The 26,590-nt window shown below is 37.0% G+C and overlaps 2 protein-coding genes across 2 annotated transcripts; both read right to left on the bottom strand.

Annotated features, from left to right (window-relative positions):
• Positions 1 to 200: 200 nt before the first annotated feature.
• LOC128502238 (uromodulin-like) lies at positions 201 to 8,072 on the bottom strand. Its single transcript, XM_053471995.1, has 14 exons — positions 7,925 to 8,072; positions 7,269 to 7,507; positions 6,787 to 6,909; positions 6,287 to 6,464; positions 6,022 to 6,159; positions 5,614 to 5,628; positions 4,516 to 5,304; positions 3,040 to 3,144; positions 2,483 to 2,691; positions 2,064 to 2,221; positions 1,396 to 1,641; positions 952 to 1,114; positions 307 to 378; positions 201 to 215 (listed from the first exon to the last, which is right to left on the bottom strand). Exons 1-14 carry the CDS (start codon positions 8,037 to 8,039, stop codon positions 201 to 203), a joined length of 2,565 nt encoding a protein of 854 aa, XP_053327970.1. The 5' UTR covers positions 8,040 to 8,072.
• Positions 8,073 to 14,292: 6,220 nt separating this feature from the next.
• On the bottom strand, positions 14,293 to 25,444 carry LOC128501336 (uromodulin-like). The gene is made up of 17 exons (XM_053470771.1): positions 25,346 to 25,444; positions 24,327 to 24,380; positions 23,588 to 23,743; positions 22,707 to 22,945; positions 22,288 to 22,410; positions 21,986 to 22,163; positions 21,318 to 21,455; positions 20,843 to 20,857; positions 19,324 to 20,118; positions 19,061 to 19,159; positions 18,621 to 18,829; positions 17,868 to 18,025; positions 16,918 to 17,163; positions 16,126 to 16,288; positions 15,856 to 15,937; positions 15,274 to 15,297; positions 14,293 to 14,728 (listed from the first exon to the last, which is right to left on the bottom strand). The coding sequence occupies exons 1-17, from the start codon at positions 25,419 to 25,421 to the stop codon at positions 14,664 to 14,666; spliced, it is 2,820 nt and encodes a 939-aa protein (XP_053326746.1). The 5' UTR covers positions 25,422 to 25,444; the 3' UTR covers positions 14,293 to 14,663.
• Positions 25,445 to 26,590: the final 1,146 nt, after the last annotated feature.

Here is a 26,590-nt window from a genome sequence, read left to right as displayed (position 1 = left end):
TCATCCTATTATGGTCAGTTTATGGCAAAGACCATGTCTGCAGCTGAGATGATCAATCACTTCTGACCCCCCTCATTGTGGTCCTTGAATAGACTTGGTCAGTTTCTTTTAACTTACTTGGAGCAAGAAATAGCCAACCACCTGTCCACTCTTAACCTTTCATTGCACATAGAGTTCACACAGAAAAAGGACACTCAGGGTTAACATAAAAATATCTGCTGAGAAGCTGAAGGCACATATTCAATATTCACAGTCGGTATATATATATATATAAGAACAATATGTGTTAATCTCACCTGAACGAACTATGGGTCCCAAATTTAAAACAAAGTTTTGGCTTTCAGACAGAGCCATACGTGTCCGGACTCCAGAACAAGACTAAAAGGAAGAAAGTTATTCAAAATTATTCATGATGCACATTTTGAGCACTGACTCCTTGGTACTTGAAGAAGAATCAAAAAGTCTTTCCAGACTACCAAGCTATAGATAAGAGAAATATAAAGCCTCTACAAATCCATATCATATGTTGAGATTATGTTTTGTGCTCCATGAATTTTGGGCTGATCTACCAAAAACGTTGAGGATTTTACAAACCTTTTTTTCCAGACCCCAAAATGTTTGCAACCAAACTCTACATATCAAAATTCATATAGCAGAGAAAAACACTAGCTCATTGCCAGCCCCAACATAACACATGGAGATGGATTTATAGAAGGTCATGACTGCCAATCAAACGGTTGATCGCATGACTACTATGTTCTGATTAATAAAGGAGAGATATCTAAGTGATCTTCTTGTGTTTTGTTAGTCTTTTATCTGGCATGTTGAGGCTGCAAGCACTATGAGGATGACTGGATGCTCCACGCGTTCATCACTGTCCTATATAACATTCATTGGGCATCATCAAATGATATACATCGTCTGTCAATCAAATGTTATCAAGTTACTCACAGGTTTGCATGCTTGTTTTTTTATGTCGCAGATATTAATCTCACAGTGCAAGTAAACCAAATTATAATCGCCAACAAACTTGAACATTTGAACAGCGAACCGTCCTCTTGTAGAAACTCCATTTTCCATTACCCTGATGGTTGTGTCCTGACTGTTTGGGCATCTTGGGTGAAAGGAATATATTGAGTTAGTACACAAAATACAGGTCATCATCAACGCTTATCTTCCAGGATAAATGTTTACGCTATAATATAAAGGCTAAAGATAAAAATACAAAATGTTCCTTAGAATAAAAACAGTAACATAAAAGGAAAAAAAAAAAAAAAAATATTTAGATCCGAGCAAAAGGTTTTGTGCTTTAAACTGTAATCTATAAAAAAGGTAAAATATTTTGTATTTTATCAGAAATATTATTAGCAATAACAAAAAAAAATGAAAACATACCTTTCCTTAATAAAGTAATATTTGACGGGATCTTCTGCATTTCTTGTAGGAGTGGCAAAGCAGTTTTTCATGACCACAGCATACTGAGACGCATCTGCACCATCAAGAATTACCCCAACATACAATGTTGATCTCGTTGACAGGGCGACTTCTGTCCCTTCATATGGGGATAGGTAACTCTGATCCCTATACAGTGCCATTTCTGCCTTAAACTGCCCGGTACCACCAAGATTTATACTCAGTGAACTGTAATTAATACAAAATTCAGAAATGTATTTCATATCAACATTATATAGTGCTCATGCGACTGTCGGGGTGATCAGTTAAGGAGAAATGCAAAATGAAAAAAATTAAATAAAGTAAAAATTCTGTGTTAATCCATGACTGGGACTGCAACACTAATTTATGAAAGAAATCTGAAAATACACTTTTATTATCAGTATCTTAAGTTAGCTTGTGCCCTGGCACAGGAATTGTGCCTCATTTTTCTAATATTTCCAAAATGTATTATTTATTTATGAGTAAATAATAAGATTATTAGCAAGGAAAGAATTGCTACTACAGATATGCGGTGGCATGCGGTGGCATGGTGCTTTTACATCCCTGAAAACACAGGGTGTCATACAGAGAAAATTATATTAGCTTTCATTTTTTGTACAATAAATTACCTTAAGATAGGTCTCAGAGATGTCTCAAGGCTGAGTTTCATGTCCAAAGGGTATGCACAAAAGAAGCTCATTTGAACTTGATACGTTCTGATAATTATCCGGTCTGTTTCCAATGTCACATACAAAGTGTTGCTGTATATGGCATGCGTTCCATTATTCTGTGGGGTATAAAGAGACAATAACATAAGATTGATAACCCATAACATTTCCAATATATAGTACTGTAATATCGCATATTTAATAATACATTTGCTCCTGAGTTAAAGTATGAGGAGCTTGTGCCTATTACGGTATAAACACCAATATTTTTCATATGTGTTATACAGCTCACTAGATATGGAGGTACTGTACCACTTATTTGAGTGATAATTATTATCATTATTTATTTAAATTAATTGATTTTGGCAATAAATACATACATGAAGCTGCGTTCCACATTTGCCATGTTGGAGAGGAGACAATGCAGAAATCACTCCTGTTCTGTTCCCATCTTCATATCCAATGCAGCTCTTGTCTGAAAGGTAAACACTCCTAGCTTTAAGGTTTAGAGTCTTCAGCTGACATGTTCGGAAAGATGCTTTCATTTCGTGTGTACTGCAGGTCAAGCCCATATCCAAATCTTCTATTCCTAGACAAAAAATAAGTCTCAGTATTAGAACGATGTTATTCACTTGGGCTTATCCGTAAAGAACCATCTGTAACAAGGCCCAATCAGTCACATTTTCCCCAAAAAAGTACAAAGATCAGAGTTACACCGTATTAACATTAAATTACCCGCAACATGCATGGCTTCCAGGGGCCCTTAGACAAACACATGTGGACCATTTGTCAGAGCTTGTCCACCCCAGAAAAACTCTATAAATCACAGAAATGTGAACCATTTGTGTCTAACATTGCTTCAGAACAAACTGGCCTATGATACCTATATATAATTGAGATCACATTTATTTTCTACCTGGAAATTAATATTACACACCTAAGACTGGAGGTCCTTCTTTACAGTGACAACTGTAGGAGCCATTTTTCAGTATGCATTCTTCATCTTCTGCACATGTGCATGTGTCATTCAAGGAAGATGGATCTACGTTTTAAATAGAATCGCATTATTTATGGTGTTAATGTAAAGCTGTCCTGCCTCATGGCACCCAAATGGTGTTTCAACTCCCTACCAGAGGGACTTAACCATAAGCGTATTTATCACATAGGGCAGAGACGGAGGAGGGGCACAGGTTGGGGTCCTTACGTCTCCAAAGGTTTTCGTTTTAATTTTTAATCCTTCTCAATCCTGTTGACAGGGAATGAGGGCAGAGAGAGAAAGGCCTCCAAAAGATCATTCATTTCAATTAATTTAATCTGCTCATTACACCAGGACTGGATGTGGGGTTGAGGGTAAAGCTTACAGTCTGTGCATATAATGTTTACCCTTCCATCTCTCCGAGCAGAGGACTGGGGTAAGGGAGGGTATATTTGGGACAATTAACCCCCAAATTAATTTAAATACCCTCACCAGGTGTTGTGGACATGGATTGCGTCGTCCATTATTAGTGATTCACGTCACAGACGCAACATCTGTATCTCCCTTTGGATAAACCACTCCCCTAACTGTGGCATATATTACAATATCAATTAGTTCTATTGTTTATACTTCTATTGTTTAAGAAGTGCGTTACCTCTACCAGCAGGTAGCACTAGAGAGTGAGTGATGTGTACATCTATTGTTTATGTAAGACCATAGATAATGGCTACCTACATGAAAAGCCATGTGGGCTATACCAGGAACAATGGGATATCAGGAACTCCAGGAAGACGGGGGAGGAGCAGAGGAGACTGGAAGGACAAGAAGGAAGCAGCATGGCAGAAGCTAAGGGAGCTGCGAAAGTTTGCCAGAGAAAAGTATGAAATAGAAAGCTGCTCTTCCATCTTGGGTTAGTTAAGCGCCAAGAAGCTAGGACTAGTTTAGTGCCTAGTATTGTAACTAAGAATTAGAAAACTACTACTGAAAGAATCCTTTAAAGTCTTCTATATGATCCTGGTATCTAGAGCCATTTTGGAAACTGAGCACCAAAGGAGCCATTTGATATGCTGATACTCTCTGAAGTTAAGTACATATGTTATTACAATGTTATTAGAATATAATTGTTGACTGTCTGTAACTATGTTATGGTAACCTTTTTCGATATATTGTTTTTACCGCTAGAGGTATTAATAAAGTATATCATTATATATCATAACATCTGTTGGTATTCGTCTTTACATAATTTAACTGTATTCCTGAATCAAATTTATTGTTGTATTGTTAGATGTGTTTTGTCTAAATTGTGTATTTAAATATTAGCATAATTTTGCATAAAACAGGCCACGACCACAACACCAGGTAAACTTATTTGTATAATAAAGGACGTGATACTCCCAAATGCTAAAGAAATCTAGCATGTCATTGCTGTACACTTACCTGTGCAATATGCCAGTGTGCAGTATGGTGTCCTATTTAAATTATACACATAGTAACCATTTGGACAGGCCTTTACTTGGACATTGGTTGACCAATAGCAACAGTCTCCATACCAATGAGCACAGGCAGTGTGGTTTATGATTCCTTCACCTAGTAACGGATGAGTTCCATTTATCCACATTGGGGCACTGGTGCCACAACTCCCTTGAGGAGCACAGTATTCAGAAATACGAATTCCTCCACTGCCTGTAAATCGATACCACCCAATCTTATCAATGTCACAATTACCACCAATTTGATTGAATGTACTTCTCCAGGGATCATCGAGGACGGTATGGTTAAAACATGGATCGTAGCAGGAATAAGACCCATAGTTCTTGATACACTCCATGCCTTTGCCACATACATTTGTCTCACATTCATTTAATTCGCATGAAAACCCATCACCGTAGTAGCCTAATGGGCAGGTGCAAAAGTGTCCACCATAGGTATTTGAGCATGTGGCTAGGACATCACAATTACTGAGGGTTGAGTTTGCGCACTCGTCAATATCAACACAAATATCTCTAGACGTTTTGATGAAGCCACTTCTGCAGGCACATTCAAACGAACCAAAGGTATTTATACAAACATTAGAGGAACAGTTATTGGACCAAGAGTATGCACATTCATCAATATCAGAACAAGTTAGTCCATCACCAATGAACCCATCCTTGCAGGAGCACTCTGTAACACCAAGGTGCACTTCACATGTTGCATTAGGGTGACATTCTGAGCAGTGTCCTGCAGCTGGAAAGAAGAGGTTAATTTAAATAGGCTACCTTTACAGAGCCACAACCACCATAATAGTTAATAAATGCATTAAAATTGTTTTAAGGCTACACTCGAACATAGAAACATAGAATTTGATTACATTGGGAAACTTGGTTTAGAAACAAGATAATGATAATCAAATCAAAATGTAACAAGGGCATGTGTGCAGTTTCAGCAAGATTTGTGTGAGATTGGGCAGATTCTGAAATGTGGCATAATTTGTAAATAGAAAGAAGAGTCAACAATGACTCATAGAGAGAAGAGCATTTCTCTTTAGTCACTTACCTGAGGTATTGGTAGCTGAAAAAAAGAATAGAGAAAACAGAATTAGACTTTAAATTGATTTAGTGGTAAATACCCGGCAGATGGCCCATATCAGTGTATCACCAGTGGTAAAGCAGACACACCTTTCCACCAGTATTCAATAACAAAGGACACCTAACCAAGTATCATTTCCCTTGTGCTTCATTAAATCTTATAATTGCATCAAGACAATTATATTGACCAATCACAGGTTGATTTATTTTTCTAACCCAAGACCCTTCTTTTACGCAGATTCCCCGTCAGGTATCAACCCCACTCCCAGGCATCACCATAAATGTTCCAAATCCTTATGTTATTTATAGTGATATGAAGATGACATGTTCAGTGTAACTTATTTGCTAATATCTATATTGGTCCAGATTTATGTACCTTTAAATCCTTCCACTCGTACTGAAAATTGTCCTTGACCATCGACACGTATTTGCCAAATTCCTATGAGCGGATTCTTCACAAGATACACGGATCCCCAATTTTCAGACACAATTACCTTAGTGTCAGTGACAGTATCTAAAAAAAAAAAGAACAATTGTGACAAATTCTTTCAAAATGTATTCAAAGGGATAAATCAAACCCCACCATATGTTTTAAGTTTGTATTTTCAATGCAAAGCCGGTTAGAACAGTTGTATACGTACCTTGTGGCCCAGTAAATCGTATGGAGTAAATCGTACCATCAGTGGTCACAATCAGTGAGGTAAAATTATTTAAAACAGGGAATTGGCTAGAATGTTGGCCATCTTTGTACTCTCCAGAAAACAGTTGTATTGAGCTGTTAACTGGCCTTGAAAGTGTGTAGTCCAAGTAATTAAATACCTAGAGGAAAATGTTAAGAAATATGAACGCTAGGAAAAAGCTATGCGTCATACCACCAATGGTCCCTTGTTCTCCAGTTTTGATACAAAACATTTGAAGAGGGGTTTTTTGGGGGCATAAATCTGATATGTAGCTTGCTTTCAATGTTTGTCAGTAACATAATTATTTTGTATTTCAGTACTTGGCAGAATCCATTTTTTGTTTCAGCTTGGGACTTGTGATATATGTGATATATATATCTTGCTCAGCTTCAGCAAAATGTATTCCTATAAGAACGTACCCTCAATTTCTGCATTATTCCTTTGAAAAGTGTCATACTTACCTTACCCAGTTCCGAAAGGCTGACTTGAAAGACATGTCCGAAACTTTCGTAAGCAATCTCTCTGTAAATGAGGAACGATGGGTCATTGGTATCAGAACAAAGTCCAGTGATTAAGAAGAATATCTGAAAGGATGAATAAAAATGGAATGTTTAATATGAAAAAAAAAACCCAGTATATAATAAATGATTGAAATTTTAAGCAAATATGAAATAACTATACAATAAGCTAACATTGTTAGGTCAAAAAGTGGTGAGTGGTTTTTGAAAGGCTGGATGAAAGTCCCCAAATAATTACTGGAAAAGGCTCATACTGTATCTTTTATCATGTCTCCAAGTATCAAAAAATATATAGCGCATTGAAAAATTATTATATAATAATATGTAAGGACATCAATGTTCCAATTGTGAGTCTAATAGAACGCCTTTCACATGATTACAAGCTTCAGTCGGTAGTTTTTCACAAGGGACTAAAAAATAACTACCTGTGACTGTTTAACGGCTATAAGTGAGCTGACGTCATTTTTTAAAGAAGCATTATCGTAATCCCTTGCAGATGCATCAGTGAGAACCAGGATAAATGAATTAGGAGGAGATGTCTCTAAAGCCATCTTGAGTCCTGCAATGGCCAGTTCTGGACAATCGCCACCTCCTCTGACGTAAATGTTATTGAAAAAATCGGCAAATTCAGCTTTTGAAGATGTTGTTTTAGCAGGTCCGATAGCTGAGAAATAGAGATCATATAGTTATCCTTTTTTTGATTTATGAAGCAAGCAAACATATCACATTAATAATGTAAAAAAAGTAACCTTAATCTGTGTATTCATTGAAACAACGGTCTTGGTGTCAGTTACATTCAATGTAGAAACCACTGGCCATTAGATGCCCCATACCATGACCACTAAGAAAGACTATTCTCAAGTCATGACTCAAGTCATAGGTGATAGATTTAGGACATTTGTTGGTAGCAAATAGAGAAGTAGGATCAGCAATGGCATGACATGGGATTACATATTAATCATGTGCCCAACCCATGCTATGGGACAAAGCAGTTGTCTAATTGTCATGTCAATGATCGAAATAAATACTGCTGTAAACAACTTTACTTTCAGCTATTATAAATATTTTAAAAAAATCATACTTGGATCATTGAACTCCACCATTGTATATTTTCGAACACCACATGGGAATCGGGCTGACACACGATCCAGAAGCCAGCCATTAACCAACTTTAGCTGTCTAAGATCATCAGACATTGACCCAGTTGTGTCCACCAGATAAGTCAGAGATGAAGATTCTATAGAGCCAAAAAGAGAAAACAAACAATTCCAAAGACAGGGAAAAAAGCATATCTAGGCAAAAAACTAAGATAGCAGCAAGATCCTATAGAAACCTACAGCTACATGTCAATAGTATCAGCTACACATATATAAGATTCTAAGGCAAATAAGGCATTGCTTACTTGGACTGATGCAGCTGTTGTTATTGACTTAGTTTCTTCTACGTCCTTTGTTTTTATGAAGCTTTATAATATAAACTTCTTACCTGAGTACATAGTGCTAGATCAGCTGCTTTAAGGCCACCACTGGCCTTAGGGACCTCTTAAAAGATGTTGGAGAGGTGAGATATATTCCACTTGAAGATACATTACTATAACCTTTCATTTATACATCAACTTGGTGATCATTGGTACTGGCATGCTTAGTCTACGACAAATTAGTCTTTCTTATAATTTGCATTATATATAGGTGGTACCTTAATATACAGTATTGCTTTATGGAAGAAAAAAAATATTGTGGCTGAGAAAATACTGTGTGTTGCGGGAATACTACCTATAGCACAATTTTGTAATATATCCAAATTCATCATTTAACTTTTGTTCAAATCTGTTTTCTAATAATATTATTGTTTGCAACATGATATACTTGTGCTTCACATACCTGTTTCGGAAATGCATTGTCTTGTTTCTGGAGTATATATTTCTAAAGGACAAAAAAAGACATTTAGGTCATCAGGACAATAACAGTTTTCACGCACAGTAGGTATCCCTGCTAGAGCAGAAGTCAAAGTGAACCCAAACTAGATTGTATTTAGAGTATCCATGCTGGAGCATGAAGGTGACACCAAAATACAGTGTATTGAGGTTATTCCTGCTAGAGCAGGTATTGATAACGTCAACTTTACAAAGTTCCCTTCTGCACCAAAAAAAGAACCTTAACACTTAGGGGTCCCTCGCAACATAGAGATCGCAGGATACTCTATTACACCCTAGATCATTCCAAGATCTCTGATAAGAATGAGTAGCCATTAAATAGCTTCCACAACTTACCCTGCTTCACCGTAGTATAACAAAAACTCCATCCACAGCAGAGCAACAGGAGAATGCACGGTTGAAGATTCATGTCAGTCTTCTTGAATACTGCAGGTATCTAATGTGCTCTAAAATAAACTCTTACTGTTAAAATAAATGCTTATTAGGTATTTGGAGAATTAATCTGATTCTTCTAACTCTTGAAAAACCAAACACTGCGTGTATATGTCTGCATCCCATTTATAGAGTTCAGTAGAAGGAAGTGCTGGAAACTTGGTCATCAAATCTATCGGAGGATTAGTTTTTGGCTCATTTTTATAAAATACGTTTCCTTGTTCAATTGTTCCATGTTCTTAAACGTAAGGTTGGTGAGACAGTTTACATTCCATGTTTCTTTAATAAAGCAAATCACATGCAACAATAAATCTCGTTGGCACAGGATTACTTGGCGATAAACGTACGGCTTACCTTCCAAAGACTGTTATCATATAGATAACACATACGGTATATTGATTGATAGGTAGACAGGGCAGGTAGATACACACAAACAATATACATTTATAAATATAGCTGTAAATATATGATTTCATTTAAAAAGTTTATAATTAGTTTATGTGGTGCTAGCATATTCAGTAATATTGAACAATGGTTATCTACTGATTATACATAATTTAGTCCTTTAAAAATAATTAATACACAATAATTAGTTGCGGAAATATTTTATCAAGATATAATCAACATACTATACCTCCAGTCTTTAGAAATATGATGTTATTACTTCTTGTTCCATGTGCAAAATAAAGAAGTGTTCAAATATAATTAACTATTCCGATATAATCTTGCTGTGCTATCTCATTCATCCTAAAAGCATTTAAGATTTTGTGAAAACAGAGGGGCATACAGTCAGGACACCCGACAGTGGATTCGATATGTTTGCACCCGAGGATACGGATTCATGGATGACTGAAGAAATGCCATGGTATATATTTTTTCATCGCACAATAATACATCTGCGTGTTCCTTATAAAACAAACAAGGTTATTGTATTAGACCATGGGCTATTATATTTATGTATTCATCACCGCATCTACTTGATGTCAAACAATAAAAGAAAGAGGCATAATCAAACAGATTGCGTATATAGCGACAATGCATTACTGGCATTCTTTAATGGAGGAAAATACACCTGTAAACAAGGTGTACCTGGCACAATATCCCCTTCCATAATGGCTGATATTAAAAACGGTTACGGTACCAGTTTGTTCTTTATTAATGTCAAATAAATTATCAAGATAACAAGAAAAATTACTTTATATAGATGAAAATTTTGCATTGTTACTTGTATATGTTTATAAAGTACTACTCATTGCAAAGCTTACTTAATGTTTTTCTTGTTATAATTCTGAATTTTCAGCCTCATTCTCTGAAGTCTTGGCACCCTGCAGCACTGTACAACTGTATTATTAATAATTGAGAAAATTCAAAGTTCCAGGAGGCACAGAGATTCATGGTTAACTCCAACAATGATAGGGGGCATAAGCAGGACTGGACTAGTCATCTGGTACACCAGGCAAATGCCGCATGAGCCACTGGCCAACATCACCACACACTCTCCCGATCTGTAGCTCCAGAAGCACATGTGGCGTCGTCGCGTGATCAGAAAATGTAGCATGCAGCCATGCATATCCAACTGCCACCCACTGACGCCACAAACGCACAACCCTAACCCTAACCCCTAATGTTTAAGCATAAAATCAAGAGTGATCTGAGATAGGGATGTCAGTGTCAACTTTGAATTTGTTCCAATAATAGAAACTGATAGTTAACTTTATTACAAGGAATAGTATGTCACACCAGTTTTAGCTTGTGTTGCATTGGTGTTTTATTTATTACTAAACAGACGTATCTGCGTTTACCTCTTGTGAGTAAGAAGCATTTTCCAAGTCAGTCCCACCAGCCCACAGCCTGGAAACGAGCGAACCCACCATGTAAACCATACCGTATTTGCTCGATTATAAGAAGGCCCTGATTATAAGACGGCCTCCCAAATTTGAATATTAATTTAGGATTAAATATAAGACTACCCTATAAGAAAAAAGCGAGAGTGTTCTGTTTACTGGTAGGATTGGCAGATGGCAGGGTCCAGTTAATGTCTGCCCTCTCCCCTTGCAGGCAAAGGGCAGCCTGTACTGTATTATTTACTTTGTGGAGTGTGACATGGGCTCGGAACGTGGCTACTGGAACCCAAGGTTTCTTAAATTCCTTCATAGTAATTGATTTGTCATTGAAAGGCTTCTTTATTTAATCCTGACATAATTAAATGCTTTGATCATCTCCCCGCTCCCCTTTGTCTTTCCTGGTATAATTTGTATTTAATGTATTATATATATATATAAAAATATATATATATTATCCATATAATCAATAATAATAATAATATATTCTATATAAATAATGCAATGTTTATATAAAATGTATACATAGATAATATTGAACATATTAAATATTATATGATATGTTTTGATAAAACATGTACATTGCTTTTACTTATAAAGTATTTTATCATGATAGAGTATATCATTAACCCAGTTTGTGTAGTCTAGCTCCTGTTTCCAATTTGTGGCATGTCCTTTTCCTGCCAGCATAGAGGATTTATTATTCTTTTGTGGTCAACAAAATAATATAAAAAGAGCAGTCTTATTCAGCCACATTCTCTTTGAACGTACAATTCAATTCCAACACCTTTGACAAACATTCCATATTCACTAAATTATCAGATAAGGCTAATTTCTTGCTAGCCCCCCCCCTTGTGTACACAAGGACAACAACACTTTTGTACTGTGGCGGTGTATATTGATCAACAGAATTCATAGGATTACATATTTCATCTATTTATATGAAAAATATTCGATCCTGCTCACCTCCTCCACTGACGCATAAAACATATTTGTTTTCTTAGTTGATGGTTGATAGACTTGTATAGTGAAATAATCCTTGGGATTAAAGTCAGACAATACTCAATAGAGCACGCCAATAAATAGCAATGCTTATACCGTACTAGATAATATTACAATAATTGAAGGAAGCAATAAATCAGATCTCATTGGGTTCCTTGCACCTTTCATTCTATATAGCTGTATTAATTCTTAATACCTGTAAACAGTCCTAAATTAGTAAAGGTAGTCGAAAGAACCAACTTTAGCCACAGACAACCTATGCTTGGTGTATTCATTGAAGCAACTTGGACACGTGACTGTATTTTTATCACAATTAATAGTAACTGTACTCAACAAGCTATATGGCAACTGAATTATCATGAATCAATATATAGCACACTTCTTTGTTTCTTGTTTTATTATTCTTTTAAATCTCACAGGCATTGTTTCCATTTTCATGTCTGGGCAAGTAACTACATTTAGAAAACATAAAACAGATCTGTTGCTTTTCCAAGACCCAGGGTTTAAGTCCACCAAATACATATAGACAGTATAACAATATTTAATGCTGTTTAGAAATGTAAATAAGCAATATATTTGCATTAAAACCCCACATTTTATGCAAACCACCTGTGGACCCACTACCTTCACACAAGATCGTAATAAGAATGCGCCCTCTGCTGGCGAGAATATAAAATGATATTGGAAAGGTGAAAATCTTGCCTATTTCAAAATGCTGAATAATGTGGCCTATTTGGAGGTTTCGGGTCTTTTTTTTTTTTTTTTTTTTTTTAATAATTTATTGGAATTTTTCAAATATATAAAACACATATCAAAAACATACAGAGCATATGAAGAATATACACAACAATTCTTTAGTAAACCAGAGTTACAACTCTTACTGATACAAAACCATTATAATTAAGGAAAAAATGAGCTACTCTGGTCCACTTCAAATAAACTGCATTAATATCCTGCATTCGGGTCTTGACCCGGAGAAGCGGCGCTCACTTGGCAAGGCAGTCACTTGTATGTACCGTATTGGCTCGAATATAGGCCGCACTTTTTTCCCCCACTTTAAGTTTTTAAAGTGGGGGTGCGGCCTATATTCGGGGTCTAGCGCCCGACGCCCGGGACATGCAGTCCCGGGCGCCGGGCAGGCAGCGGGGTTAAGATACAGATCCCCCGCAGCGGTGCAGGGGACCTGCATCCTTCTCCCCGATACGCTCAGACAGCCTCCCCTGCCAGCACTTCCCACGGGGGGGGGGGGGTGCCGGCACGGGAGGTTATCTAAGCGTTTTACCTCTGCCCACCCCCGACTTACCGGAGCAGACTCCCGGGTGTCTTGCGGGGCCGGCGGGAGACATTTACGCAATACGCAAATGCAACTTCCGGTAACGGTACCGGAAGTTGCATACGCGTATTGCGTAGATGTCCCTCGCCGGCCCTGAAGACACCCGGGAGTCTGCTCCGGTAAGTCGAGGAGGGGGGGCAGAGGAGGACAGCGGCAGCGTATCGCGGGGAGGGAGGACAGCGGCAGCGTATCGCGGGGAGGGAGGGCAGCGTATCGCGGGGAGGGAGGGCAGCGGATCTCGGGGAGGGAGGGCAGCGGATCTCGGGGAGGGAGGGCAGCGGATCTCGGGGAGGGAGGGCAGCGGACCTCGGGGAGGGAGGGCAGCGGACCTCGGGGAGGGAGGGCAGCGGATCTCGGGGAGGGAGGGCAGCGGATCTCGGGGAGGGAGCGCAGCGGATCGCGGGGAGGGAGGACAGCGGCAGCATATCTCGGGGGGGAGGACAGTGGTAGCATATCTCGGGGAGGGAGGACAGTGGCAGCATGTTTTTTTGGTGCTTTTTTAAAGAAAAAAAACTTTTTCTTTAAAAAAGCACCAAACTTTTAGGGTGCGGCCTATATACGGGGGCGGCCTATATCCGAGCCAATACGGTATTAGCGCTATCGTGACACTCTACAAGGGCAGCCGAAATCCATTTGTTTTATTAAATTAAACTAAGCTTAAACCTTTACTCACTTGTTACTCTATCTTTTCATCATCTACTGGCACCTGCCAAAACTACCGTTTACTGTGCACTGCACTTGCTATGTTATAAACCCCTCCACAAGGTTAAAGGACTGGTGGGCGCTCAGGTGGGCCTCGGATCCAAAATGTGTGCCATGAGGTTCCTGAACACTGTTTCTTTAGCAAGAAAATGCTGTCCTAAATGTCATTTACTTACAGGCCAAAAAAAAAAATATCCGTACAAAGATTTTCAAAATGAAAAACACATTTTATTTTACTGCACATGCAAAGGCTACATCACCGTATTAAAATAAAAGCATTTATATCTGCATTATAATTATAAAGAAGATGCAACTGTGTGCCAATCAAGTCAGAATCCATTTACCACCGGCAGAACACATTTTAGCCAATAAATAAACTTTGTCAATGGAAGCATTCAGTATCAAGCATGAAAACATGAGTTCCCGTCATTGAACATATTTTTTGAGACCCCTAAATGCAGACACAAATAGCTTTTTTTATTTTCATTAATTTTTCACACAAATCACATTGATCAATCTATTTTCACAAGGGTATAGTAAATAACAAATTATTAACCACATGTTTTATGTGGAAATGTTAAAGAAATAATTCTTTTGCCAGTAGAAGGAGCATAGGTAGAAGTCCCCATGATGCGCATGTACCTGGAAGAAAGAGTGTTTACTGTAATGAACACGAAATCACTGAACATCTAACTTAAGGGGGGGGGTAAGGGGCCAGGGAGCCACTTAAGCGTACCTGACCCTGGGCCAGAAGGTATCAGCCCTCCTCTGGTTTTAGCTGACTATACTTAGTATGGTAGGGGCAAAGTGGCAGCAGATTTTCCCTCGGACAACTGGCTCAAGGAAGGTGAGATCTGTTACTTTGCATGTGCCCAAGCATGTTAACCCGGTGGCAACACGCTACAGCACCCGACCTGCTGTCAGAGTCTCATAGGATTTCCGGACAGGACAGTATCAAGCCTCCTTAGATGGAAAGTACACGGAGGGGTTTGAACTGTAGTTTCTAAATTTCTTTGTAGACTTTTATAGATTTTTAACATTGATGAACAACTCTATGCTTCAAAAATAAGAGTGAGAGAGAGAGTGAGAGTGAGAGTGAGAGAGAGAGAGAGAGAGTGAGAGAGAGAGTGAGAGAGAGAGAGAGAGAGAGAGAGAGAGAGAGTTTGACCAGAATGAAATAGACTTACCAATAGCACCTGAAGATACACGATCTGTGAAATAAAAAATAAATATTACATTGTGTGATCTACTTTCAGAGATGTTGTCAGCCGGAGGGTTTTTATTCTCCAGCAGTTAATTCAGTTTCTCAATAGAGAAAAGGGCTGGGACGTATGAGACATGTAATTTCAGAGAAACATAGCCAGCCCCATGTATCTTTTCCCATTTTTCTTAAACTACCGCTGTTCAGTCTATGAAGGGGAAATGCCAACTTATATTACCAATGAGTCTAATGATCAAAACAATTAATAGCTCTTTTCTTGTTTTTCAGTTCTTTGGAGATATGTAGTTTAAACGTAATGGACTATTTTACCTCGGGTAGATGAGATCTGTGGCAGAAATAGTTTCTACCGGAGGTAAGCAGAAACTTCCCAACATGCGAGGACACATTTATGATTTTCTTAAACAAATGGCACCAGATCACGTGTTTTTCCCTTCGACTTTTAACCGAGACCCGGGTTATCCTCTTGCCCAGTGATGTCCCGCACTCAGTTGAGTGATAAATACCGGTACTATTGTCAAAACACCTTTTTCCTAAGATTCTCACATACCTTCTCGAAAGATTGGACCCACTTTCAAATTATATGCGGGGACATCAGCTTCAGCACTCCGAGACCCAATTCCAGAGCAGGACTGAAACAGATTTACATTTTTCATTTAAATGTTATAAACCAATAAATAATTAAGCGGAATTTTAAACTGACACGTTCACATAAATGTCTGCTTTTATGCAACAACAAGAAATTTGCCTCCTAATGTCTCCAGTTACCGGTAGCAAGACGCATGCATTTAGAATAAGAGAATATAAGGTTTGTACTTACCGGACTGCACACGCCAGCCTTGGGATCGCATAGACGTATTTGGCAGTGCAGGTACACATAGTTGTAATCACCGATAAATTTAAAAACCTGCAGAGAAAAGCTGCCCCTTTTTGAGCCACCATTTTCTGTTACAGTAATAGTTGAATCCTGCTTGCTAGGGCAGCTGGAAAAAAAGAAAATTTGAAATCAGTTTAAGTAGCATTTATATATAATAGATTAATATAACATGATTGTGTAGTTTCGTTTAATTACTTCCAGCGGAACCATATACATGAGAGAGAACCGGATCTCTGTACCAGCCATTTGAGTTGATGGAAAAAGTGAAACTACCTGTCATAATTTAATTATATGTCCTGCCCGAGAACCTCAACCATGTTTTCATTATTGTCCTAAAACAGCAAAGACATTGAAATCTGGCACATTGGGCATTTTACCGGTGGGCCGCATAGTCACCTGATCCGTCACTCCAACCTGCGGCCGTGACCAGAAAAAAGAGCTGTGCAGCCACTCATATCAGCTGTAGGCCACACTGACACCATCAGGCGGCCACCAGCCTTCAAATGTGAGGGCCGCTCGACCATCGATGGTCCTGTATATGCATATCGTATCTCAATTTTTCAGCAAGTTACCTTTATTTTATTAAATAAAGCCATGCTTTTAAAATATACAATTTTGACCAGTTTCTTGTAATTGATACGGAAAATAGAAATGTATTGATAATTGCAGGCTTGTTATAGTAAACAAGAGCTTATTGGTAAGTGTTTAAATTGATAATAATATAATTATATGCACCTGTCTCGGATAATGTAATATTTCACAGGATCATCTGGACTTTCTGTTGGAGTTGCGTAGCAGTTTTTCATGACAACTGCAAACTGGGAAGGCTCTCCTCCATCAACGAAGAGGCCGATATACAGTGTGGCTTTGGATGATAGCACAATCTCAGATCCTTCGTAGGGTACAGTGTAGGTGCTGTCTTTGAAAAGAGCCATGTATGCCGTGAACTGCCCTGTGCCTCCAATGCTGATATTTGTAGAACTGTAAAATACCGGTAGATATCAAAAAGCATAAAATCAGTTAGATAATTAATATATTTAGCCATTAGCTTAAATATTAATTTAATGGACTATAATTCTATACGTCCCTAAAATACTATTTTTTTTATAACATTCCATTTCCAAACATAGTCATATTTGCCAGGCACAGAATGCAACAGGAAGTTTTTCTCACCAGGTTTATTTTCAATTTTAAAAAAAATGTATTTTCCTAATGAAAACAACCCAGCCCATGCCCTGAGCCTCAAATTGTAGCTTTCAATATAGGTAGGTAATCTAAAAGATAAGATAGACAAATCGAACCTTGACTGCACATCTTACCAAGTGGATAGTTTCATGAATATCCCTTTTTCGGGACACTACAATGCACTTTTTTATTTTCCCCAAACTGTCAATCATTTTGAAATTGGTCCAACCACTTTTTATAAATATAACCGGAAAAAAAGGGATTTGGTATTTAGGATAACTCTACCCACTCAAGAGGTATGGGAGTTGGCATTTATGTCTATATCTTGCCTTCTTGAATCCTTTTACACTTTGTCATGGTGATCATCTGAGATGTAAATCCATCCAGATGTGCACAAAGCAGTTTTAAAAATAATATATGATTCCTTATAGGTACCTCTGCTGTAGCCTATATAAAATACAAATTTTTATTGTATAGAAAACACATTCTATCATACCTACCTGACAATAGGTTTGATGGCTGTATTCAGGCTTATAATCATATCAAGCTGATATGAGCACGACATAGTTAGACTTAATAACTCTGTTCTCACGATAATATCTCCAATGTCCAAAGAAAAGGACAATGTGTTTTTGTAAACAGCATGTGTTGAATTTTTCTGCATTATATATTAAAAAAAGAAAAAATATATATTATTTGAGCAGTCAGAAAATTACAAGCTAAATACATCATAATGAATAGTAACAGGAAACGGCTTTCTATATAATTGCCGGTGTATGTTGAGCGTTCTCATGCATAGGTCTTGGATTATAACTAGAATTTGATTAATCGAAGATCTCATACTTTTGGCACTATTCATTAAGAAGTGGAGTGTGGCGTTGCACATTTCAGGCTAGAGCATGCAAGTTTATTGTGATTTCACATGTCTTCACCAGAAACTTGCAAAATTACATTCCCCATCCCCTACAATAAAATAAAAGTAATTAAATAAGTATATAATTAAATAATCACAAACAATGAACCAAGGTGGCTGTCATCCCCCCCCCCTTCCTCCACCTTGTGTGTGGTGAAGTTGGGAGTAATCAAAGTATCTCTGGCATAATGTTCAGAAGGTCTGATCAACTAACACATTGTAGGTGCAGGACCCCATATGGGTTGGAATATTATGGATACTTAGGTGAATATAATGATCATATTACAATACTTCACATTAAACTATATTCAAAATATTGATGTTTAAAAAAACAACTTACAATTAGTTGAGCTCCACATGTCCCTACTTGAAGGGGAGATATCACTGACAATGTGCCTGAAGCTGTATCATCTTCAAACAGAAGGCAACCGGCATCCTTGAGACCTATCTTATGGACATTAATTTTTAGTTCTTTCAGCTGACATTTCTGAAATGTAGCCCTCATATCACGTGCACCACAAGTCAGCACAGGACGTATATCTGCAATAGCTGAAAAAATAAAACATATAAATATTAAATAAAATATATATAAATGGCCTCATACAATATTTAACTATTATCTACTTCAACCACCAAAGATGACTTCAAGTTGTCAAGAGGATTAAAGTGGAATTAACTATTTGAACTAACTTGTATTTCACAGATTAATCTATCCTCCTTGTACATGTATATATTAAATGCAGTTCTCATAAAATATTTGAGTAATTTGGGATCACATACTAGATAATTTGTATTTATCTTTGCAGTAACAGCCGTAAACTCCATTCTTTAGTTTCCATTCTTCATCTGCTGCACAAGAGAAGTTGCTGGAGGCTGGATCTAATTAGTTTGAAAATAGGAATTTAATTAAAAAATATACAAAGTTAAATAGTTTTCGACAGTATAAAAACTGCAGTTAAAAAAAAAAAAAGATTTTATGTATGTAAAATATCTATTATGCAGGATTAAGGGGGAATCTTAGTAAACGGGTACAAAATGCTTACCTGTACAATAGGACAGGGTGCAGTATGGTGTTCCACTCAATTTATACACGTGGTAACCACCAGGACAAGCCTTTATCTGAACATTTGTCCTCCACCTGCAACAATCTCCAGCGGTATGCGCACAGGCTGTTCCATTTATGATGCCATCACCAAGTAGAGGATGCGATCCACGTAGCCACATGGGAGCAGCTGTATCACAGCTATATTGCGGTACACAGGTTTCAGATATGCGTACACCTCCCCTCCCCACAAAGCGGTGCCATCCAACCTTCCCAACATCACAATTCCAGCGAGATAAAATGGTATTAGATGAACTACGCCAAGGTTCATCGAGAACGGTATGATTTAAACATGGATCAACACAACTATAGGAGCCCCGGGATTTGATGCATTCTACCCCAGACCCACATACTCCAGTTAAGCACTCATTAAATTCGCAGAAAGAGCCATTACCAAAATATCCTGTTGGGCATACACATGAATAACCACCAATGTAATTAACACATGTTGATAGGGGATCGCATCCATTCAGGTCAGGGCTGGAACATTCATTTACATCAGTACATGTATGTTCTGCTGTTTTTGTGTATCCACGGGGGCACAAACAGGTATATGAACCAAAGGTATTTTCACAGAGGCCAAAGGAACAGTTATTTGACCAGGAATAAGCACATTCATCAATATCGGAGCACGTGAAGCCGTCTCCAATGAATCCATTCTTGCAGGAACACTCTAGGAATCCATCATATTCTTCACATGTGGCATTTGGATGACATTCTGAGCAATGGGATGCAGCTGAATAAATACAGATGTCTTTAGTTATAGTCCTTACAGTAGATAAAAAATACCACCTTTATATAGAGACTGAAGCATAGTGATAGAATCAATCATCTTAACTTTTTACACTGTTTTGTTAGCCTCCCTTCTCTGAAAACTAATTAAAAACTTATAGATAATGTACCGGTAGTACAGAGTTGTTGCTTGCAATAATACAAAATCAGCCATGAATGATCATAGGTATAGCAGAAAGAACACACTAGGGATTTTACTTTATGAAAACACATTAGGACACCACATTTGTTATATGTTAACCTTTGGTACAGTTTCTGTTTTCCATAAGGTGTAAAACCCAATACTCAAAAACCTAAAACAAGAATGAATAATAGTTATTCAAACATGTGTGTCTAGAAGGCGAGCGTTTCGTCCTGTCGGTTAGCTAAAAGGTAATAGCAACCGGTAAGGCGGCTATTTACTCTGAGATCAATAGCAGTTTTCTTCCAATTTGGTAACTTATTAAAAATCACATTCTGTATGGTTGTAATGTTCGAAGTTAGCATCGCTATATGCTTTATTTAGTGCTTGCTCTGATATTATATTTAGGATAGCCTTGGGTCATAATGACAAACCAGAAGATGAAGGTCCATTACTATAAGACACATTGTTCAGTCTTTACATAAGATGCAAATCCATGGTATCTAAAAATACTTTTTAAAGATAATATATTAAAAGATTTACTTACATGATATGTTAACAGCTAGAAAAAAAAAAAAAGAAAAGAACAATGAATTAGCACGCAGATGTTATCGATTAGGGTATTTACAACTACTTTCACTGTGTTGCTTTTACTTTTCATTTTTAACTGGTGCTTTAAACATATGTTAAGAAATAATCTTTTGAAATACTGGACATGTACTTTATAAATGGAATATTCATGTGTGCATGTGGGTAAAGATGGCACTCTTAAGATGGCACACATGAGTTGGCTTCATAGGAATGAAAGGGAAGGAAGGGGGTTTATAAGATGTGGCTGATTATTTTTTTCTACCCACTACAATGTATGCCCACAATAACTTAAATTATATCTGGCACTATATAGCAGGCCTTGATTACGTGATTAGAAAGTCAAAGTATGGGATCTATCCAACTCTCAAACCTGCCAACCTTGGGCCAATTAAAAGTTTCGCATACATTTAATACATTTATCATGTTTTTACCTTTAAATCCTTCCACCCGAACAGAATGACGACCTCCTGCATATATGTAGATTGTCCAGGCTCCTTTGCCAGGATTTTTCAAGAGATACATAGATCCCCAAATTTCAGACACAATCTTTTTTAACTCCAGGTCAACAACTATGTAAAAAAAAAAAAAAAGGACCGTGTTGTTAAAACATAACATTATGTAAAAAGGCAACTCTTTAGATATATTTTGGTTCTTAAAAAATACCAATAGATCTCTTTACAAAGAATGACTTGAATGAGGTTGCATGCTCATGCCCAAAACAACTTTTTACTATGCGAGTTGTTCCCAGGGACATGTAAATTCAATGAAATCTTGCATTTCTTTGCCAAAAAACTAGAAAACGTGCTTTTCCCCTATCCTGTAATATCCTTGCCCGACCTCCATCCACTTAGCTGTCAAAGGGTGCAAACTTTTCTGGAAAAAGGGACTCTTCTGGTCCCATCCAATGATCTCAATTTAGTTGGCTTTTGTAGTGGGCATCTTTTTATTATAAATTTATTGGATATATATATTTATATATAATTAGATGACCTCTTTATAGATTCTTAAATTAAGAAACTGATGGATGAAAAAAACAGTCTAGCCATTCTAATACTAGTGTATGTACAATACAATTGAGTGAACTAATTTAAGTACTTACAGTCAGGTCCAACAACCTTAAAAGAGTAAATGACTCCATCTGTAGTCACAATCAGTGCAGTAAAGTTGTTTGTGACCCTGAAGCTTTCAGAATGATTGTTAACCGTGTAATCTCCTGAGAAGAGTTGTTCTGAGCTGTTGATCGGTCTTGAAAGTGTAAAATCCAAGTAGTTAAATACCTTGAACAAAGGAAACAGACAACACATTTTATAATATCCTAAATTGGCACAAATACCAGAGCTATTGAACAAATAATATCATTTTACTTTTCCTACGCTAGATGAAAATAATCATTTTACTTACTTTACCCAAATCCGAAAGCCCCACTTGAAAGACATGTCCAAAACTTTGAAATGCAATCTCCCTGTAGACAAGGAAAGCTGGATCACTCAAGCCTGAACAGAGTCCCGTGATCAAAAAGAAGACCTGAAAAAACACCAAATGCAAAGTAATCCCATTCCAAATTTGATTAGCTTATTCCACTTAACCTGGACAGGCTCCATGAAAAAGGAAAATGCAGGTTCAGGCCCAGAAGAGTGGGGGTATAATAACAAAACTAGGATGTCATCCACTATGTGTGTGGTGGCATAATAACCCCCTTCTCTTTTCACGTATTGTCTTAACACAATAGAATTTTCAGCACTAGTAACGGAACATATTCTGCTTGCCATCGTAGCCTTGAAAGTCACAACCTAATGCGTCATGAATGCAAAATATCATACCTGTGACTTTGTTGTATTAAGAAGGGATTGTATTCTCTCTAACAAGGCGACGTCGTGGTAATCTTTGGCTGATGCGTCTGTTAAGACTAGAATGAAGGAGTTGGACGGAGAGTTCCTCAGTGCCAGTTCAAGTCCTCCCAATGCCAATTCCGGGCAGTCGCCTCCTCCATTAGCTAACAAGCTATTGAAAAAATTATTAAATTCCCTCTTTGAATCGGTGACCTTAACGGGTCCTATAGCTGTGAAACGAAAGTGGGAAAGATATTAATATAGTGCATCCTACAGCTTCATTAGCCCTTTCTGTGAAAAATCCTTCTTGGGTTAAAAATGAATTTTAATAAAGAAGTCTATGCAAATTAACCAAAACTTTCAAAAAATCTATTTTCGCCAGGCCAAGTTAACTCTACTTTTCTGTCGTGTGTCTCAGGAATAGGAACTTACTGGGTTTTAGGCCTTGTTGACAACGTTAAACGTTCTTAAAAAGGTTTTAGAAGATTTTTTTTCTGTAATAGGACTGATGTATTTTATTCTTAGTTTAAAATTTGTATCTAATTAGCATGTAAGCAATCAATTTATATCAGCATTATGAAGTTTCCATTGCCTTGGAATTCAGCCACACCATCTATAATTTAACATGAGCTTAAGGGTTGTTATCAAATATTTTCTCAAAAAGTGTGTCATACATTATAGAATTTATGAGACTTTTTATTATTATTACTACTCCTACTAATAATTAAAATAATAAGGACCTATAAAATTGTAGGAAGGTTTTATGTGGGTAGGAATAAGACTACCTTATACATCATTCTAAACACAAGTAGCTGAAAAACAATAGTTTCTTCACATAAATAAAGTTGAAAATTAATAACAAAAAGTCGTACATGGGTCATTATACTCCACCATGGTATATTGTCGTACACCACATGGAAACCGTGCTGTTACACGATCGAGAAGCCAACTGTTCACTAGCTTGAGTTGTTGAAAATCATCAGACATGGATCCAGTTGTGTCCACTAGGTAGGTCAGGGCCGATGACTCTAATTAAAGAAATGGGTTTTTAAAAAACAGTAAAGTAAAGTTTTAACATTTAATATCCTATGGAGCGGTGAGCTTTAGAAAGCAGGACCTTATATGCCATGATCCTGGGCATCATCATACAACGTCCCTTGTCATGAAGCTGTTAAAGCTAAAGTGTGTACTGATAACGCTTGTCTATGTGTCTCCTTACGATAAACAAATGTGTAAAAATCAAGACGTTTTGACAAGCAATATAACTGTTTCTGACGTAATTTACTGTATATAGGCACCCTCTAATGTTGTTGATCGTCTTATACCGAGAGGTTTTCTACAATGGTCTGGGTCCCGTAAACGAATCAGTGGCTTAATCACGGGAATTGATTAATGATGTTCATGGAACAAAACCTCCACTAGTAGCAGCTGTAGTGAAGGGACGCCACATTTTATCTGTTAAAGAGTACACCCCAGGGTAAGATTAAAGAATCAGGGAGAACCAAGTGAATCAAAGGAAAGCTAATGAAGGATTATAGGGGCTCAGCATGTTATTTCATATCTGCCGGTGATTCTGTGACAGACACGGGGACAAAAGTGGAATTTCCATACCTCTTTGTAAAACACAAAATGTTCCATCACTTGTGGAGTTAACACTTGGCTTATCTAAATAAAGAAAAGGCAATCAGTATTAATATAATTATAAGGGAAACCATGGGATCTGTCCAAGCAATGGCAGGGGGTGTATGTCGGTATATCCGTTTGGGTATGTACCGTATATGAATACTGGTCAATATCAACCTCCCAGCCAGATGAGGGTCATGGGAGTTGTAGTCCACAAAAACAAGTGCACTTTTTGTCTGATATCGCCTTAATCATGTAGTAAAGAGAAGGTCCCTCTTCTATACCTGTATATTAACATATATATAAATGTTATTGTCATTTTTTTTATTTTTTACCTTCCCTATGGTAACTCCATAACAGAATCAGCTGGTGCTCTATAAATAAAATGTAATGTAATGTGCAAAAAGGATGCCATACTTGTGTTCTTTCCGTGTAATTATGACATATAACCTTGCTTTATCTGTGTGTTTACAACTACATTTATTTAATAATGAAATAATTAAATTATTAAATTTTAATTTTAATTAAACAATTATTTTATTATTTCGTTTGCCACATACTTTTATTATTTCGTTTGCCACATACTAAAGAGTAACGGGAAAAAGGTTATTATTTAGTCATTCTTTCCTGCCATATACAAAAGAGTAATGGAGAAATACTACTATTTGTTTTTTTTAAAAATCCTGCATTTACCATTTATACCATTTTATTATGTGGTCCACCGCTTGCCTTAAACTATGTAACAGTGAATAGCTTAACTTGTCCGGAAAATAAAAACTTTGTTGTCAGCTTTTTAACTGACGTGTACCTGTGTTATCTTTTACCTAATATCAAATGATCAATATTTATGATAATCATATAACAAGTGTTATATATTGGGTAATAAGTGTGCATATGTTATCAAAAGGGAAAACAAAATACTGCCTGTATAGTACAATAAGATTGCCCCTCTTTAATCAGAAATTATTAATACCAACAAAATACCATCCAATAAATCGTCTACCTACCACGAGATCCTGCAGTGGTGGTTTGAGACGTTGCTCCGCAAAAACATATAAGGAAGGTCAACAGGAGCAGAAACATTGTCTTTGAACCTAAAATGAAAATTTAACTGTATATCGGCATCAAGACATACTTTGGGAAATAATTCACATGGAACTTCACTTACCTCGATCTTTAGGAATATTGCAGACTTTGTTTGACCTCCTTTTTATAACAGTCAACATAGGGAGTATTTTTTTACGTTGCCATGTAACCTGTATACATAAATGTCAGAAAATTTTAGCACGCATTTCCTTCTCCTTTGTTTGCTCTATAACAAATGGGGGAGTTTTATTTACTTTCAAAGGATTTATTCCAAGACCAGTAGTTGTATACTTCCGTATAGTTTGTGTTTTCCATTCTACACCGGTTATGATGTAAAACAAGTTATACTCTGCTGGTTTATTACAATTTGTTGGTACCGTCTATAATTAACAAATAGTTTTTACTGGAAAATTAAAAAAAAAACTTTTGAATGGAAAAGGCACTCATATCACGGTTTTGTTATATTATTATTATTATTATTAATAAACCTTATCAAGTACTCGGAACTAGATTTAAAGTTTCCGTGTAACTTTAGTTATAAAGTAAGCAAATGTTTTATACACATGTGCGTCTTTCACTTGGGATTTTACTGTATTTTCAAGATTTTTTTTATTGTGCTTCTTATAGAATCTCTGGGTTAATTACTCAAGCCAGTCCAACAGGCTTATCTGTTGATGTATAGAATAATGCCACAGGCTCCCTTGAGCCAATTAATATACCAACTTCATGCGTTTATGTTACATACGTGTATGTCCCACATTCTTCAAAGGAGTTCCCGTGCTAGAAGCAGCTACTCTGATAACACAGTATCTAATGAAATATTGTATTTGCTCTTTGGTGCCAAAGAATGTGGTCTTGCCATTGAATTGACAATATAACCTTATTCAAATATTGTCTTTTCTGAGGTACCGACATTAAATTAGAACATTTCTATACTGTATTGACATTGATCAAAGAAAGAATGCTTACCGTTGTAGAGTAAAATGAGTGTTACTCAGCTTGCAGCTAAGCATATAGACACGTGGAAATGGACCGTCCAGAAATATTGATGTTTTTGCTAGACATGTTTTGAAAACCCTTTGATAAGTTCACATGATTTGTTTACAGTCTATTGCGAGTTCTGATGGTAGGTTTTTGTTATAAGTGAAGGCCATAAGCTGTATGTA

The sequence above is a fragment of the Spea bombifrons genome, chromosome 7, assembly GCF_027358695.1.
Source record: "Spea bombifrons isolate aSpeBom1 chromosome 7, aSpeBom1.2.pri, whole genome shotgun sequence".
Taxonomy (NCBI): domain Eukaryota; kingdom Metazoa; phylum Chordata; class Amphibia; order Anura; family Pelobatidae; genus Spea; species Spea bombifrons.
The sequence above is the reverse complement of the archived record's forward strand: the minus strand, read 5'-3'. Positions and strand labels throughout refer to the sequence as shown.

Excerpts from the sequence above, each read along its gene's own strand:
- LOC128502238 (XM_053471995.1), bottom strand. The coding sequence starts at position 8,039 with ATGTCTGATGATCTTAGACAGCTAAAGTTGGTTAATGGCTGGCTTCTG. Across the intron at positions 6,465-6,786 it reads GCCTTTCGGAACTGGGTAAG|GTATTTAATTACTTGGACTA; the intron begins GTAAGTATGACA and ends ATTTTCCTCTAG. Across the intron at positions 3,145-4,515 it reads CACACTGGCATATTGCACAG|ATCCATCTTCCTTGAATGAC; the intron begins GTAAGTGTACAG and ends TTTAAAACGTAG.
- LOC128501336 (XM_053470771.1), bottom strand. The coding sequence starts at position 25,421 with ATGTTTCTGCTCCTGTTGACCTTCCTTATATGTTTTTGCGGAGCAACG. Across the intron at positions 19,160-19,323 it reads CACCCTGTCCTATTGTACAG|ATCCAGCCTCCAGCAACTTC; the intron begins GTAAGCATTTTG and ends CAAACTAATTAG. Across the intron at positions 16,289-16,917 it reads TATTACATTATCCGAGACAG|CTGCCCTAGCAAGCAGGATT; the intron begins GTGCATATAATT and ends CTTTTTTTCCAG.